We start from the raw sequence: 13,870 nt of genomic DNA, 5'->3' as shown, positions 1-13,870 counted from the left end.
TATCGGGGGCTTTCGATCTGCAAAACTCCCAGGCAGGACACAGATCGGGTCCTCCAGTCCCATCCCCCCTCCTCCTTCTCTTCCAGCCCAGAGAGAGAGGCCCGGATGTTGGATCCAATCCTAGCTTTTTATTCATTTCCATAAAAGGGCAGCGCCTGTTAAGACTCCTCCAAAGTTTTTCCCTCACTTTTGCTGGACCCTGAAAACTTTTTCCTCCTCCTCCTCCTGTGCGATCTCCCTCCTCCTGCGTGAGTCTGGCTGCTGCTGACTCCTCCTGTGTGAGTCTGGCTGCTGACTCCGCCCCTCCCCCTCCTCCCCGGGCTGCTGCTGCTGTTGCTGCTCAGTTACCAGTTTGGAGTCTGAGCTGTGATAAAGGGAAAAGGGAGAGAGAGGGGAGTGACTGCTGCAGATTGAGTGACGTCCTCAGCCTTGGAGAGGATTTGCCTGGGGGGGACTCTATTAGCCCAGCCTGCCCTGCAGACAGCAAAGCAGAGCTTCTGTCCTGGGTGAGGACTATCCCTGCAGAGGTAAGTGCCCCCCCCCCCCCCCCCTGCATGGAGCACCTACCTCCCCCCAGCCTCATGTCCCCCTTCCCTTGTTCTCCATCCACCCTCTCTATGAAAAGTTGCTGCAGCACCTGGACAGACCGGTTTGTTGAGTTTGGAGGAAACAGGTGAACAGCGGATCCTTTCTGTTATTTTGTTGCACACAGGAGGATGTTTGATCAGCACAATGGATGATCTGCCTGGCTGGCTGCAGGGATAGAAGCACAGGTCCTCTTGCTGGGGCCGGAGTGGGAGGAAGCCCGGGGCTAGGAGGAGCAGGAAACACCTCTGACTCCAGCCAGCTCCACTGCTAGGGTGGGAAAGGGGGACTACATATCCCAGCATGGCTCTGAGGAATGGGAGTTGTAGTACCACCCCAGGATGGGCTGTGCTTTAGGATTTGCATGGAGTCTGCTCAGTGTTTGTTCCATAAGGATCCTGACAGCTGAAAGTGAAGGGACGGACTGCATAGACAAGCTTGGCTGCTGGGAGTTGTAGTCCCACCCCTGGGCTGCTCTAAATATTTAGGATTTACATGGAGTCTGCTGAAAAATATCCAATAAGGATTCTGACAGCTGAAAGCAACAGGGTGGACTGCATAGATCAGCATGGCTGCTGGGAGTTGTAGTCCCTCTGGAGGCTGCCTGAGCTATTTTTTTTCTGTGTTGAGATTTGTCAGCAGTGTGTTTTAATTCCAGGACTCCAACTATCCCAACCGCTAAACTGCTGGGAGCGGAGGGGGCGGGGTGCTGGGAGTTGTAGTACATACACCCCCCCCCCCCCCCCCTGTGACAGCCATGCTTCTGTAGGGCTGAGTATCTACAGATAAAAATAGGTTTTCTGTTGCAGCACAAACAGCAGGCATGAGATTGCAGGAAGGCACCGATGGAAGGGAAGAGGACCAGTCGTGTAGGGATCACCATAGCAGCTGCTATGGGGCCTGTAGCCAAGGTGGTCTCGGCTGCCTTTAAGGGGGTCCAGTGCGGGCCTCAGAGAGACCTGTGGGGGTACCCCTAGCTCAGGGTTGGTGAACCTATCAGAGGGGGAACTCAGAGGCCTCTCTGTGGGCACACATGCTGTCTCCCCCAGCTAGTGGTGTAGAGATCAGATGATAAGGGGGTCCGCAGCACACCCCTCTTGCTACCTATACTGGGGGGGCCACATCCGGCTCCTTATACTGGGTGCTACATGTACTGTACAGCGACCTATGCTTGGGGCCCCTCCTTCTACCTTGTACTGGGTAGGCTACCTATACTGGGGCCCCTCTGGCTATACATACTGGCAGTTCCTCTGGTTATGTATACTGGGGGGCTGCCTTATATCTGAGGGTACCTATGGCACTTTGTGATAAGTGTTTTGGGTTGCAGTTTGGGCGCTCTATCTCTGAAAGTTTCAGTATTGCTACTCTAGTTACTTCTACTGTATCTACCTCTACCAGGGGCAACATAATACTGGGTATAGCTCCACCTCCCCATACTGGGGGCAACATAATACTGGGTATAGCTCCACCTCCCCATACTGGGGGCAACATAATACTGGGTATAGCTCCACCTCCCCATACTGGGGGCAACATAATACTTGGGGGTAGCTCACCTCCTTATACTGGGGGGCTACCTGATGCACAAAGGTTTGGAGTGGTCCAATTATAATTTTGCTATAGGCCTCCATGATTTCTAGTTGTGCCCTGAAGCTGACACATTCTAATTGTTATAACCGATTTTATAAAGCACTAACATCTTCTGTGGTGCTGTACAAATAATTATTTTTGCAAAGCAGTTACCTGGACAAACACGGGCAAATCGGCACCTCTGACTTATGCAGTGCAAATCTTTAATAGCTGTTCAAGTCAATATTTTACAAAAGTTATATAAACAAATAATGGTTATTTGGGCAATATGTAGCTGTAGTACACCTAGTGCTGTGTGTATGTTTCTATGTATACATTTAGTAATACCAAGGTACTGTAGGAGACAGGGCCCTTATAAGTATGTCTGACTATCTTCTACGTCTCTTAAAGGACACTTGAAGTGAGAGGGAAATTGAGGCTGACATATTTATTTCCTTTTTAAACAATACCGCTTCCCTGGCAGTCCTGATTAGGAGCATACCAATATCATCGTGAGATGGGGCGCTAGTCTAGTCGAGGTAACTCAGCATGACGCCTCATAGAGAAATTCCGCTAACCTGATTGGGTGGGCGTCACCCTCTTGACCTGCTGGGTTTCAGATAGGTTGTAGTAAATTACACCCACACTATCCGGCCAATCGCAACGCTCTGTGCTGTAGAGGATACAGTGATTGGAGAACTGTTCCCTATAGGGTTTCCTGCTGAGTCCCCTAAGCTAGAATAGCAGCCGAGATGGTAGCACAGGGGGGCAGCAAATAGGCAGCACTGCAGACCACTGAGCCACAGTGATTTATTGATATGGACAGCCTTGCTTTTGTCAGAGCGCAAGTATTCTCCTAGCAACGCCTGAAATTGAGGGGCTTATTATGTCTTCATCGGGGCAGGACTTGCAAAAATGTATTTGTCATGTGCTAAATGTATTACAAGCGAATATACACTGATGAGTTGTGTTTAGCTCATGTTGCAGAGAGAGTAATATGGTTTAATAATAATAGGTTGTGCTGAATCTGTGGCTATAATGCCCTCTGAGTCCCTGGCCTGGAACATGTATGCTTAATAGGTGGTTTGACTGTTGGCCGCATGCTTGTTCCAGGTGTGCAAAACAGACACTGCAAATATAGATGGCGGCACTGGTCTACTTTTGGGGGTGGGGGGGGGGATGAGGACTTAGACCCAGCAGGAAATCTCATAGGGAACAGTTCTCCAATAAGAGGACCTTTTACAGCAAAGTGTTGTGATTGGCCGAATATTATGGTTGTAATTTACAACAAGCTATCTGAAACCTAATCCTAACCAAATTTCCCTATGGAGGCTGCCATAATTTTTTAAACCATACCTGATGATCACTTTAGCATTAGTAGAGTCACACACCTGAAACAAGCATGCAGCTAATCCAGTCAGACTTCAGTCAGAAACCTCTGATCTGCATCTTTGTAAAAGTATTACAAGCAGGGACCCCGAACAAGCATGCAGCAGATCAGGCGTTTCTGACATTGGCCTCAATTCACTAAGATCATGCTGGAGATAATAAGGCAAGAGAAAACTTACCTCCACACAGCACGAGAGTTATCTTATCTCTTCATTCCTTATGTTACCTCCTCTGTAGATAACTTACCTCCTCTGTAGTTATTTTCACATGCAGTTAATGAACAGCCTGTCTTTAACTCTGGAGTTATTTTAACGATTAAAGAGTTAACTTAAAGACAGAAGAGTTAACTTTAGGTTTGCCTGAGGTAAAATGTTTCCTGAATACTACATGCCTTATCACCATGGTAACAACTCTAGAAGAGTTAATAAAGACAGGAGATAAGCTTAGTGAATTGAGGCCACTGTCTGACAAGATTAGCTGCATGCTTGTTTCTGGCGTGGTTCAGACACTACTGCAGCCAAATAGATCAGCAGGACTGCCAGGCAACTGGTATTGTTTAACAGGAAATAAATATGGCAGCCTCCATAGCCCTCACGCGTCAGATTCCCTTTAATGTACCCAATACTTTATTTTTATTTATTTTTAACTTTAGACAGTCAGGAAAAGAGAGACCCAATGTTTTTTTTTTTTTTTTTTTTTTTATTGTACCCTGGTTCCTACAGCAGTAAAAACCTTGCAGTATTTTGTAATCCCCCCCTTTTTTTAAGTTTGAGTGGATTTAAAGGGAACCTTAAAGTGGATCCAAGATGAAAAACAATAACAAGTAACTTGTCTATATATTTTATCTAAGGCTTAGATAGTTTACACAGGAAATCTAGCTGCAAACAGCTTTAATAGAATATGATTATTTCTTCCTGTGTTACAATGACAGCAGCCATGTTGTTTGTAAACATTACACAGAGGCAGGCTTATCTGTATCTTGAGCCATCAGCCTAATCCCCCCCCTCCTCCTCCTCCTCCTCCTCCTCCCTGCCTCTGAAATCTCTGGCTAGTAATACCTCCCCCTCCTCCTGCCCAGACTGAGCTCCCATGAGCCCTTGCTACTGTCTGAAAGTGCCTTGGCTCTCTGAAAACCTGTGGGCGTGGCTTGTTTAGTTTATAGGGAATTAGAGTATTAAAACAAAAGTATTTGGCTTGAGGAATGTCCTATAAACTATAGGAAAGGACCACAATTATGCAATGAGTAAAAGTTCATCTCGGATCCACTTCAACTGAGAGAGAGATGGATGTTTCCTTTTTAAACAATACCAGTTGCTTGGCACTCCTGCTGATCTCTTTGGCTGCAGTAGCGGCTGAATCATGCACCTGAAACAAGCATGCAGCTAATCCAGTCTGACTTCAGTCAGAGCACCTGATCTGCATGCTTGTTCAGGGGCTGTGGCTAAAACTATTAGAGACACAGGATCAGCAGGAGAGTCAGGCAACTGGTATTATTTTAAAAGGAAAAAAATCCATCTCCTTTTCAGTTTAGGTTCCCTTAAAACTGTTAGAATTTTAGGTTTAGATAAAACTATTCTGGATAGCCTTCCACTCACTCATCACCTGATGATCTCTACACTAGGGGAGTAATATTAATAAAACAACAAAAAAACTTCCTTATGAGTGTGGGACCAACCCTGCTCTAAGGCTGCTTTCACAGTGGGACGTTACAGGCGCACGTTAGAGCAGCCTGTAACGCAGCCCACCGCACAGTAATGAAAAATCAATGGGGCTGTTCACAGTGCCCACGTTGCGTTACATTGTAACGCTGCGTCACAAGACAACGTACTGCATGCAGTACTTTGGACGCGGCTGAGCCGCGTTAGACTGCTTGCACATGCTCAGTAATGTTGGGGAGGAGCGGAGAGCGGCCAGGCACATGGCTAATTAATATGCACTGCACGTTATGACGTGCAGTGTTTACTTCCTGGAGCAGCCGCTCTGTGCGGCGATTGGCCGGCGGGACCACGTGATGCTGCATGCGCACAAGAGTGCGCATCACGGCATCACTGACGCCAGAGTGAGCTGCACAACGCGGCTCACTCTGACGTCCAGATCCAGCACCACCAGGCGTTGAGTTAGGGGGACGTTATGCGACCTTAACGCCCCCTCTAACGCAACGTCCTGGTGTGAAATTAGCCTAAAACTATCTTCGAAGGCCATGGCCACACCCCTTCCATGATCAGCAGGGGTTTCTGGGAGCTTAGGATCAGCATGGAGTCATTTCCACAGCGGATGAAGCTGGCTGCATTGGTCAAATGTTTGCACCTTCAGTTTTAAAGTGGGACTCCATTTTGATCACTTTGAAACAAATTAACTTTTTCCCCATTTTTATGGGACGGCTAGCTAGAATCGAATTTCCAAATGCATTTCTTTTCAAGCATGGGAGGTGTCCGTACTTCTCCTGGGAGTATGAACAGATCTGTAAGTTTCATAAGCACAACAACGAAACATTTGTAAAGCGCATTTTCTCCCATAGGACTCAAAGCGCATAAGCTTATCTCAAATCGGTACATAGTGATGTGTACAGGGGAAAGGTTATGTGATCATAAATGCCAGACTAAACAGGTGGCTTTTCAGTTTTTTGATTTAAACGTGTCCAGGGTTGGAGCTGTCTTGATAAACTTTGGTAAGGCATTCCATAAGGTAGGGGCAGCATGACAGAAATCTCTGGCTCCAAAGGTTTTTAGTTGAACTCTGGGGTTGGTCAAGTTATTCGGTCCTGTTGATCTGAGGTTGTGGTTGGTGTGACGCCGTGGCAACAAATCCTTCAGGTATCCGGGGCCCAGGTTGTGTAGGGATTGGAATGTTAGCATGTCAGTTTTGAAAAAGATTCCTTATTTTATGGGTAGCCAGTGTAGTGAGCCCCGCCCTCCTCCTTACCTCATTAGAGTCCAGAGACTTTCCTCTCCGGGTGTAAGTATCCCGGGTGGGGGGGGGGGGGGGGATGCAGTTCTTACCAATTTTTTTTTTTTTTTTCCCTTTACCATACAATAAGCATCAACACGGAGTGTTCTTTAAAAAATTAGCGTTAGGATTGGGAGGCTCTGGGGTTAAGGTTGGGCACCTATGAAAGGATGGGGGGAGGGGTTTAAGGACCACTATGGCGAAAAATGTAGGCAGTTAAAATCTGACAGAACCGACAGGTTTTGGGCCAGTCCATCTCCTCATGGGGGATTCTCAGGGCTTTCTTTGTTTTGAACAGCATTTCCTGAACATCAGTTGCAAAGTCTAACTGACTGAATAGTGTGCGAGTGAATAGGGAGGCTGGCTGGTCTCTTACTATTTTGGCAGTTAAACTGCTGTTCAGGAAATGCTGTTTAATTAAAAAAAAAAAAAAACACCTGAGAATCCCTCATGAGGAGATGGACTGGCCCAAAACCTGTCTGGTTCTGTCAGATTTTAACTGCCTATTTTCTTCACGATAGAGGTGCTTTATGGTTAAGCATTGGTAGAGGTTTGGGTCATTATAAAGATAACTGATATTTTACTATCGGAATTAAGTAATGGAGTATTGGTGATTTTTACCAGCACTCTACTAGCGGCTATGTCAAGCGCCTTTTTTTTTTACATGTTCGCCAGCGAAAGGCCTGTTACAAACACAACGACCCAGTAACCAATCAGCAATCGCCTCTCTGAGTTCTGTTTCTCGCTTGATAAATGGAAGGGTGTGATTGGCTGCTCCCCATTCAGCGCACGTAATCCTGATTAGATTGGAGAACCTCTCGTTCCTGTCCAATAAAATCCATGTGTCTTTCTGAGAAATGTTTATAGAGATGGCTTAAAACGTCATCGTAAGTCACTCACTGCTGACGCCTCCTTCCCCTTTTTTTTTGTGAAGGAAAGAATTTCTGATTTTGCGGTTTTTCGTGTTATTTTTAAATTTCCCTTTTTTTGTATTTTCCGTGACACGGAGTCTGTGAGCGTCCTGCGATGATGCTGCCGTGTGCCCTGCCTGTCTTCTGCAGCGCTGGGTGTGCAGGAGCCATGGGTGGGGGAGTCCCGCTGGGATTCCCTCTGGGTCTTCTCTGTCCCTTTAAAACTCGTTTTAACCCCGCATTTGCCAGTCACACTTGGCATAGGGGTAAAGGAGCTTTTCATTGTCATGGCGATGTAGAAATTTTTGTTTTCAAAAACCTGCCTCGCTTAGCTTTTTATGAAAAATCAGTGTAACATTGGCTAAACGTTACAGGTGGCTACGCACGATATAATTTGTTATATGCATTTTAATTGTAAGAATTACAACCAATTTAAGAATGATTGTAACATTTAAAAAAAAATCTGACCAATGTATCACAATTTTACCCCAATTATGAAAAGAAAAAAATTGAAAATTCTGTTAAAAAAATAGCTTGGGTCTATAAATCAAGAAATCGAAAATCTACCGTACACTGTTTACCCTTTACACAAAAATTGATCAGAAAAATCAGCCACTCCCGATCAACTTGTATAGATAAAAATGGGCTATTTGATCGGATTTCTCACTGGAATAAAAAACAAAAACATTCTGTTGTATCAGCCTAGGCCAGTAACCTTGGAACTCCAGCTGTGAGAAAACTACAAATCCCATCATGCCTCTGCCTCCCCAAGTTATGCTTACAGCTGTCAGAGTATTGCAATGCCTCATGGGACTTGTAGTTCCACCACAGCTGGAGTCCCAAGGTTAGCCATCACTGGCTTAGGCAAAGCATCACTGAGTACCCAAGCAGCTCGGAGTGACCTAAAACCACTAGGAAAGTATAGGGGACTAAAAGAGACCAAAAAGTCCCCCCTACTGAAAAAGCAATGCTTAGTGTGGTTTGTCTTTTTAAAACAGAAGGTATTTGTGATATTTCAGATATGTGTGTAACAGTGGTTACCCACAATGCACCGCTACTGAATATGCAGATGATCTCTTTACGCCCCTGCAGCCAGGCTTGCATCCAGAACCGCTGGTGTATAGCAAGCCTATAGCTTTACATTCTACACAGCCACATCAACCCCACATGTAGACAGCCTGTTTCGGGCTGTTGGTCCTCCTCAGTGCATGACACGGATTGATAGGGCTCTATGGAATAGGGGCTTGGACAAGAACACAATACCCAAGCAGCTCAGGTACAGGGGACTAAATGAGTCCCCTTTTATTACACACAACCAACTTTGGCCCAGAATTGGTTGCATCCTTGATTGGGCATGCTTTTGGCAGCACGGATTTCCTCCAATTTTATAATGATCAAATCGAATGGTCAATCAACACCAAGTCGCCTGTTGTATGTCCATCTATAGTTTATCGAAATCAAATCTGTTAACTGTATCCTATTGTGTGGTCACAGTAAAGAGGAACTGTAGGAAATATGATGTAATTAAGTTGCTTATATTTTTACAATATTAATTAATTAATCAGTGTTTGCCCATTGTAAATGTTTTTTATTTACCCCGATTTACATTCTGAAATATATCACTGGTCGCAACACCTTTCAGTCCCGTCAGGTCAGCTCTGCGGAATGTTTGTTTCTGAGAATAGAGTAGAAAATATATTTCAAAATGCGCTGGGACGAGAATTCCATATAACTAAACAGCCTAGGCTAAACCTCGCTGTGAGGGCTGGGCAACACGCCAATATACAGCAGTATATAGCTATAGGAAGTGTTTCTGATTCTGAAAATTACGCCATATGCTAATCCAGTAGGATACCCACTTTTACTATAAAAGTGGGTATCCTAAATAATTTACTGCATTCTACTATATGTCACTACAGGGCCTCTTTAAAGCGGACATGAACTCAGAAATTGTTCTCTGCTTTAAAGAAAAACCCATTTCTTTGTTACAGCTGATACGAATCCTGCATTAAATCTGCAGTGTCTACTTCCTGCTTTCATGGAAGCAGACATAGGGTTAGCATCATGCGTTTACAAATTAGCTGTTCTGCCGAGGCAGCCAGCTGACACAGCTGAGAGATTAATTTGCACTTGGGGTTAGTCACATATGAGGGGGAATTTAGACTGGCTAAACTCTCTCTAAATACATGCAAGGTGGATTTCTCTGTTTTCCTTCTGTCCTGTGCAAGAGTTCAGGTCCAATTTGCAGAGGTATAACCATCTAGGGCCCGTGGCTAATACCCTTGTCTTTCCCTCTCTCCGCAGGAAGGTGACGATGGCGTTGGACGGTATTCGGATGCCGGACGGCTGCTACGCCGACGGCACCTGGGAATTAAACATCCATGTGACGGATATGAGCCGGGACGTGACGCTGAGAGTGACTGGCGAGGTCCACATCGGAGGGGTGATGCTGAAGTTGGTGGAAAAACTGGGTAAGTTTTCAGGCGGTGGGCGTGTTGCCTGGAGACAGGAGTGGCCCGCCTACCTTCCCTCCCCCCTCTTCCAGCCACAGTACAGAAGAATGGGCTCATTTTTCTGCTCCTTCATCCTTGTTTGGGATAAAAAAAAGTTTTGTTCGCAGTGAATGAGTTTTTGTTCTGTGTTCACCTAACACCTAATCCTTTGTTCCGCACTTCGCCTTGTGGCCTCCTGGGACGTCTTCTGCCCCGCAGCCATCCTCGGTCGGTTCTTGTTGGCTCGGAAAGCTGCCCACCTTGCTCTGCAGACACTCAGGGTGGGATTCGCTGAGGTGGTCTCCCGGGGTGGGGGGTTATTAGAGAATGTAGGTGATCTGCCAATTTGGTGTAGCTTTATTTAAAGTGTGCTTCCGACCACAGGAATAGGATGGTATGGCTCGCTATGTGAAGTTATTGTTGTAAAGTTTGCATTGTATCCTGATCATTTGATGCAGGAACTGCTGTATGAGTTTTCTTTCACCCTGCCTGACCCCAAATCCACTTTCTGGGGCACAGTGACAGGAATTCAACTGTGAACTTGCCTGTGAGTGTTAGAGGATACTTGAAGTGAGAGGGATATGGTGGCTGCCATATTTATTCCCTTTTTAACCATACCAGTTGCCTGGCAGCCCTGCTGATCTCTTTGGCTGCAGTAGTGTCTAAATCCCAAACCTGAAACAAGCATAAGGGCCTATTTCCACTACATGCAGATTGGATGCAGGAAAAAAAAGACTCCAATGAATGCATATGGGAAAATCTGCATCAGAAAAATTGCGTTTAGTGGAAACAGTCCCATAGGCTTTTATTGGAGTCAGTTTTTCTGCATCCAATCTGCGTGTAGTGGTGTTGTCCGGATCATGAACGATTCGGATGTTTGATCCGAATCTCTTTTGTGAGTCGAATCATCAAAATGAGTGATTCGGATCACAAAGGGGGCGGGGCCAGGAGCGGCAATATGATCCTCCTGCACTGCTCTAAACAGCTGCACTTCACTTCTGGGAATGCTTTGGGGAATGCTTTCTTTCACTGTGAGACGTTTGCATTCAAAGTATACAGATGAACATATAGGTAAAATTATATGTAAATAATATGAGTGCAACGTGGGTATTGTGTGCAAAAAAAATTCTGCTCTCTGCTCGTCCCTCCTCCCTTCTCTGTCCACTCCCTGCCTGTCTCTGTCCACCATCTCCCATTTCTCTGTGTCCACCGCCCTCCCCTTCTCTGTCCACTGCAGGGAAAGTCCTGTCCTGCTAGTCATTTCACCCCCGAATGCTTCCCTAGTAAAATGATCCGAGATTTGGCTTAAAGATCCGGATCTTTTCAATGATCCGATTCGAATCATCTGAATCATTGAAAAGATCCGAACTTCCCATCTCTAGCGTGTAGTGGAAACAGACCCTTAATTGAGTCAGACTTCATTCAGAAACATCTGATCTGCATGCTTGTTCAGGGTCTGTGGCTGAAAGTATTTGAGGCAGAGCGTCAGCAAGACAGCCAGCCAGTGTGCATTGTGCAAAAGGAAATAAAAATGGTAGCCCGCATATACTTCTCATTTCAGGTTCCTTTTACGGGAACGGGCAGAAAAACAACCTGTGCATGTCCTTCATTACAGATGCACGGTTGGAATTGAAATCCTAAACCACGTATTTACGTATCAGCAACCCGCATAATGGTCTGATATAACCCAGGCAAGGGCTGAAAGCTCTTACCGCCTAAACAGCAGATTTGAACTCCGGTCTGGTTTGCTGGGTTTGGTTTTCCGCCTTGAATATCCCCATTAGATATTTGCTTCCAGTCGAGAAAACAGTAGGTCAAAATAATTGGATTGTCAGTTGGTAGGAGATGAAACCTTCAACCCACTGACCAGAAACAACAAATGATTGCTGATCGTGAAGTTATTGGATGTGTCGGTAAATGCAGATGTGTTGTGCACGTTTGGCTGTGCAGATGTGCAAACGATTTGATACAAAGGCTTATTTACACGACATGCAATTCTGATTTTGATTTTAACATGTGATTCCTATGAAAATATCTATTTCCAGGGTATTCAGAATTGCAATTTGCAATGTAAAGGAAGGCTATATGTCACAAAAATACTGAGTAATAGCAGCAAAGCATTGCATACGTGCTCATCGGTCCCTACCGATAACCCGAGATCTGGCCGTGTGTACTGGCTACTAGTCTGTGAGGAGACCACTGTGGAGAAATGGTGTTTTTGGAAAAGTTCTTCGATTTGCTATTTACGTTTTTGTCTGTCTCTGCTGCTGGATTGGGGTGAAGGGGGATCTGAGGTTTTGAGAGCAGACAGCTCCTGGTGGTGGTTTAAATTGGACCCAAACTCGGAAAGATAAGCAATAGCATAATAACTTTTAAGAAAAAAATATTTGTTACACCTTATAGAAATCCTTCAATAAATATGCAGTGTCTACTTACTGCTTTCACTGAAGCAGACATAGGGTTAACATCCTGTGTTTACAAATGAGCTGGTCTGCTGAGGCAGCCACTTGACACAGCTGAGAGATGAAATTACAAGTCGTGATTAGACACAGATGAGGGGGAATTATGCTACATACACACTTGAAAGATTAATGAAAGATCTCAGACCAATTTTACCCCCTTCCATGTAGTATGAGAGCCATACTCTACACCAGGGGTAGGGAACGTATGGCTCGGGAGACAGATGTGGCTCTTTTGATGGCTACATCTGGCTCGCAGACAAATCATTAGGGGTTGATTCCCTAAGCTACACTGCTCAAGCAGCACAGCTTAGTGTGGCAGCACAAGTAACATTTTCAAAGTAGGCACACTACTGCTGTAGCATGCACTACTAACTTATTCGAACAGCTGCTTCAATTGTCCCATTCTGGACCCTGTCAGGTCCAGTGACTTTGTAGAATGAGATCCCCGCACTTTGATTGGCCCAATAGGCCGCCTGTCACTTGAGAGGCAGCCTACTGGGCGAAAGTGTGGGGATTTCGTCCTACAAAATGACTTAACCCCCAAGTCAGCTAGATAATTATACAAGCAGTTAGTCGGTATTTCTCCTGCCTTGCTATCAGGGAAATTGCTGATGTTGCTGAAACCCAAGAGAAGCTGAAGACGTATCTGACACTTCCGCTTCCCAGCAGATCAACTATATACACATCACCATGGCAACAGGGACGTGAGCCCTACTGTCCCAGTTTGAAACATATTGTATGGCTCTCGCAGAATTACATTTTAAAATATGTGGTGTTTATGGCTCTTTTAGCCAAAAAGGTTCTTGACACCTGCTCTACACAGTCTATTCTATTGAGCTGAACTCCATCAGATAAACATCTTTGCAAGATGCTGCACACAAAGATGCTGTACAGACACAAAAGATCAGTTCCTGCAAAATGCATTCATAGGGCTGGTGCACACCAAAACCCGCTAGCAGATCCGCAAAACGCTAGCAGATTTTTAAACGCTTTTTTTTATTTTTATGAGGCGTTTTGCTAGCGTTTTGCGGATTGCTGCTGCGGTTTTCAGTATAGTAGATTTCATATATTGTTACAGTAAAGCTGTTACTGAACAGCTTCTGTAACAAAAACGCCTGCAAAACCGCTCTGAAGTGCCGTTTTTCAGAGCGGTTTGCGTTTTTCCTATACTTAACATTGAGGCAGAAACGCATCCGCAATCCAAAAAATGCCTCACCCAGGCATTTTTCGTTTCTGCAAAACGCCTCCCGCTCTGGTGTGCACCACCCCATTGAGATACATTGACCAAGCAGATCCGCAGCCGCAAGCGGATCTGAAAACGCCCAAAAAGCCGCTCTGTGTGCACCAGCCCAAAGTCTGATATCTGCAGATCCTCATACACACTTGGTTTAACAGACATTCATCTGCAGATAATCTACAGATCAGATCCACCAGGATGGATCTTCAAATCTGCAGATGAATGTCAGTTAAACAAGGTGTGTATGAGGATCTGCAGATCTCATAGACTATGAATGCATTT

At 45.3% G+C, this 13,870-nt stretch overlaps 1 protein-coding gene across 4 annotated transcripts in view; it reads left to right on the top strand.

Moving 5' to 3' along the window:
• Window positions 1-361: 361 nt before the first annotated feature.
• Window positions 362-13,870, top strand: part of FERMT2 (FERM domain containing kindlin 2) — a 168,126-nt gene continuing 154,617 nt past the window's right edge. For all 4 annotated transcript variants that reach the window (XM_068254663.1, XM_068254662.1, XM_068254661.1 and 1 more), the window contains exons 1-2: window positions 362-527; window positions 9,702-9,868. In XM_068254663.1, the coding sequence (XP_068110764.1) occupies window positions 9,712-9,868 (157 nt within the window). In that variant the 5' untranslated portion in view covers window positions 362-527; window positions 9,702-9,711. The remainder of the gene's footprint in view (window positions 528-9,701; window positions 9,869-13,870) is intronic.

This window comes from Hyperolius riggenbachi, chromosome 9 (genome assembly GCF_040937935.1).
Source record: "Hyperolius riggenbachi isolate aHypRig1 chromosome 9, aHypRig1.pri, whole genome shotgun sequence".
Taxonomy (NCBI): domain Eukaryota; kingdom Metazoa; phylum Chordata; class Amphibia; order Anura; family Hyperoliidae; genus Hyperolius; species Hyperolius riggenbachi.
This window is presented reverse-complemented; position numbering and strand designations above follow the sequence as displayed.